General features: G+C 32.2%; 1 protein-coding gene across 1 annotated transcript; it reads right to left on the bottom strand.

Moving 5' to 3' along the window:
* Window positions 1-889: 889 nt before the first annotated feature.
* On the bottom strand, window positions 890-2,639 carry LOC136227258 (glucan endo-1,3-beta-glucosidase 12-like). Its single transcript, XM_066015919.1, has 4 exons — window positions 2,571-2,639; window positions 2,226-2,478; window positions 2,090-2,136; window positions 890-1,196 (listed from the first exon to the last, which is right to left on the bottom strand). The coding sequence occupies exons 1-4, from the start codon at window positions 2,637-2,639 to the stop codon at window positions 936-938; spliced, it is 630 nt and encodes a 209-aa protein (XP_065871991.1). The 3' UTR covers window positions 890-935.
* Window positions 2,640-3,244: the final 605 nt, after the last annotated feature.

Here is a 3,244-nt window from a genome sequence, read left to right as displayed (position 1 = left end):
TTTCTACTTGGAAGCGATGTCTTAGGGTCCCAAATCGGTTTAGGATTGGTTGAGTACTATAAATACTCTCTTATATATGTAAACCCTAATGTGTAATCTGATTTACGTCTTCTTAATAAAAGTTATTCTCCTTCTACCAGTAGACTAGCCAACATAACGTCGGTGAACCACGTAAAATATGTGTTTCGTTTTCGTTTATTTATCTTTCTCTAAATCCGTACAACCATTACAAATAAAGCATAATTCCTATTCCTTATTCTATTAGGTGTAGGACTCTATTAATGACAATGATATATTTATACCTATCAAACAATCTTGTCTTTCAAATTACATGCCAAATGGATTTGACTATAAATATGAGCAGATTGAAGTATTGATTTTATTTATCATTACAAAGGGTGAATTACTCATGTAACAATTTCTTTGTTAATATATATGGTTTAGCTCAGCCAACAATTCTGTCTCATTAACAGTAAAAAACATCAAGCTGAAATTAAACCATAGATTAAATACCAAAATACTGTTTGAAAAGCTGTTTTTACAAATTACAATATACAATTTACTTCTATATTAGTCAAACAAAAAAGGGAGAAATATAATGCATCATCCTCTCAAAAATGGGGAAATAAAAAAACTCCATTCAGTCTCATTATATTAGCCTGAAGATTCATCTGAAATTTAGAGATATTTGCATGATCCATAGCCTAAAAAAAAAAAGGTTAAAAAAAAAAACTTGTCATTATCAAATAAAGAGAATCACTCTATTAATTAGGGAAAGGACAAAATTAAATAAACTCCGCGATTTGGGGGATTTTTAAAGACAATTCTTTAATTTAAAAGTTTACAAACACGGGTCTGATATCTTAAATTACATGTTTACTCGTCAAGAAGCTTGTAAAAGAACTGTTTGACATAGAAAAAAAATTAAAATTAGTCTAGGATAGAAAATTACTTGGATCGGAACTGACGAGCTTGCCAGAACCTTTAAAGTTACAATCAGAATGTTGATGGCCAAGGGTTTGATAAAAGGTGTTCATAGCATATGCAGCATGAGACTTGACAGTGTTTGGTTCAAAACAAGAACCACCTTGTAGTATTGGCTTACAATCTCTACCAGCTCCACATGCATAGTCTATGTTTGATTGCAATTGTTGATCTGTAGCTTCTTCTCTTGGTACACACCATCTCTTTGCGGCCTAAAATAGCACATTACAAAAAATAAGAGTATGTTAAATTCTTAATAGTACCTGAAAATTTAACTATGTTCCTGTTATATATTAAATTCTAGACCTTAATTATACGGTCTTTTATATAGATAAATTACAAAACTAGATCTTAGAAGAAGTCTAGACATAGGTTAGTAAATGCAAACCCTGATCATAAAATGAGAACCACAAATGGGTTCGCACTCATATCATAAAATGCCAACACCAATCATAAAATGAGAACCAATGGATTCTCATTTTATAAAATGCGAACCCATGTAATAAAATGCGGAAAGGAAAAACTGAAAATGAAGATTCAAATCATCAATCAAAGCTTTTTATTAAGAATGAGAACTCATAGTAAGTTGTAATGATCACATTCAAAATTTACTTCTAATTGTTTTTCATTTTTCTTGTTTCTCTTTTTGTTTTCTTGGTTGTTCTTAGATTGAAACATGGTTCTTTAGAGTGTTCTTTGCTCTTCTTTAGTTTAAATTGCCTGCTGCATTAGGAATAAGATGGTTGAAGAAGAAGATGAGGTGAATAAGACCGGAAGATGAAAGGTTTGTAAAATTATTTTTGAAAAAAATGTATTGGAAGAGTCTAATTTGATAACATATATATCTAAATGAATTTACAAATATAAATGCACTTCTCTTAAAGTTTAAATCACCCTTTTTATATTCACTAATCATAACCAGGGGGCAGAATTAGGGGCTAGCCAGGGCTGGCCCTGGCTAGCAATCAAAATTTGGTCCAAAATAGATTTCGAGCCCTTCCTGTCCCAATGATGGGAAAGACGAGGAATGATAGGTAGTTTTAGAGATATGAATTCCACCATAAAGTCATTTATAAGTGTAAAACAATATTATCTCTTAAATTACCACTCCTGTCATGTTCTTTCCGTCAACAAATTTACAGCCTGCAGGGCCTGCACAAGAAAGGAAATAATTAATTACCTACTAGGAATAAAACTTACAAATAAAATAGTAGTAATTGAAAAGAAGGTAAGAAAAATACTTGGATCACTAACAACGAGATTTCCAGTGCCTTTAAAATCACAATCAGAATCTTTTTTGCCAAGGCTTTGATAAAAGGTGTTCATGGCCCAAGCAGCATGATCTTTGACTGTATTTGGTTCATAACATGAACCACCAGGCTGAATACCCTTACAATCTATAGATCCGCAAGCATAATCTAGATTCGCTTGCAATGCTTGGTTATTTGTACCTGCTTTTGGTACACACCATAACTGTTCGTCGAAGTTTTGACCCTAAATTGCATCAAAATGTAAAATGAAAGTTAGAATTAGGGACTGATATTTTTCAGTAAAACAAAGAAATAGTAAAACAAAAAGTACCATACATTGACAAAAGTAGTGGCAGAGAGTAGGATGGAGGAGAAGAGGAGGGAAATTGAAGTAGCAGAGGCCATGGTTGTTGATAAGAAAGTAATTTAAGTGAAGTAATCATAGAAATGTTTAATATAGATAAGCAAAATATTTGGCTATATATAGAATCACTTGTTTTTAGCCATAAAATGGTTTACACCTAAAATTAGATAGAAATCATTTGATTGGAGTAAGGTCTTTTGACCCTTTTCTTTAGTTGTGGCTGAGCTATATAAATGGTTCAAATTTATCAAATCCTTAACTAAAAAAATGGTATATCAATGGAATGTGGAAACATTTGAACTAAAAGTTTGATAGTGACGTGCCAATCATATATTAATCTCTGACACACCCTACAGTCCATCCCACCATGTATTTTTAAATTCCACAAATTAACGAGGTTGTGAGGATTTGGACCCTGGACCTTTTGGTCCAAAAGGCTTACATATCATATCATAGAACTGTTTGAACTCACTATGCCATTTTCCCTTTCACATGACACAAGATACATGACAAACATTTGTTTTCGTGTCGTCTGAATATTTTTCGTGATAGTATTTTAACTTTATGTCATCTGAAGGCGAAATAAAAAATGCGCTCGATTCTCAGATGACGTTACAATTACAGAAGCATGTCATTCAAAGAAAAC

The sequence above is a fragment of the Euphorbia lathyris genome, chromosome 4 (assembly GCF_963576675.1).
Source record: "Euphorbia lathyris chromosome 4, ddEupLath1.1, whole genome shotgun sequence".
NCBI lineage: Eukaryota > Viridiplantae > Streptophyta > Magnoliopsida > Malpighiales > Euphorbiaceae > Euphorbia > Euphorbia lathyris.
Note: the sequence above shows the minus strand (reverse complement) of the source record. Positions and strands in the feature narration are given on the sequence as shown.

Coding starts and splice junctions, on each gene's coding strand:
- LOC136227258 (XM_066015919.1), bottom strand. CDS start 2,639: ATGGCCTCTGCTACTTCAATTTCCCTCCTCTTCTCCTCCATCCTACTC. Junction 2,137..2,225: donor TCTCGTTGTTAGTGATCCAA/GTATTTTTCTTA, acceptor TTTCTTGTGCAG/GCCCTGCAGGCTGTAAATTT. Junction 1,197..2,089: donor GAAAGAACATGACAGGAGTG/GTAATTTAAGAG, acceptor GTGCTATTTTAG/GCCGCAAAGAGATGGTGTGT.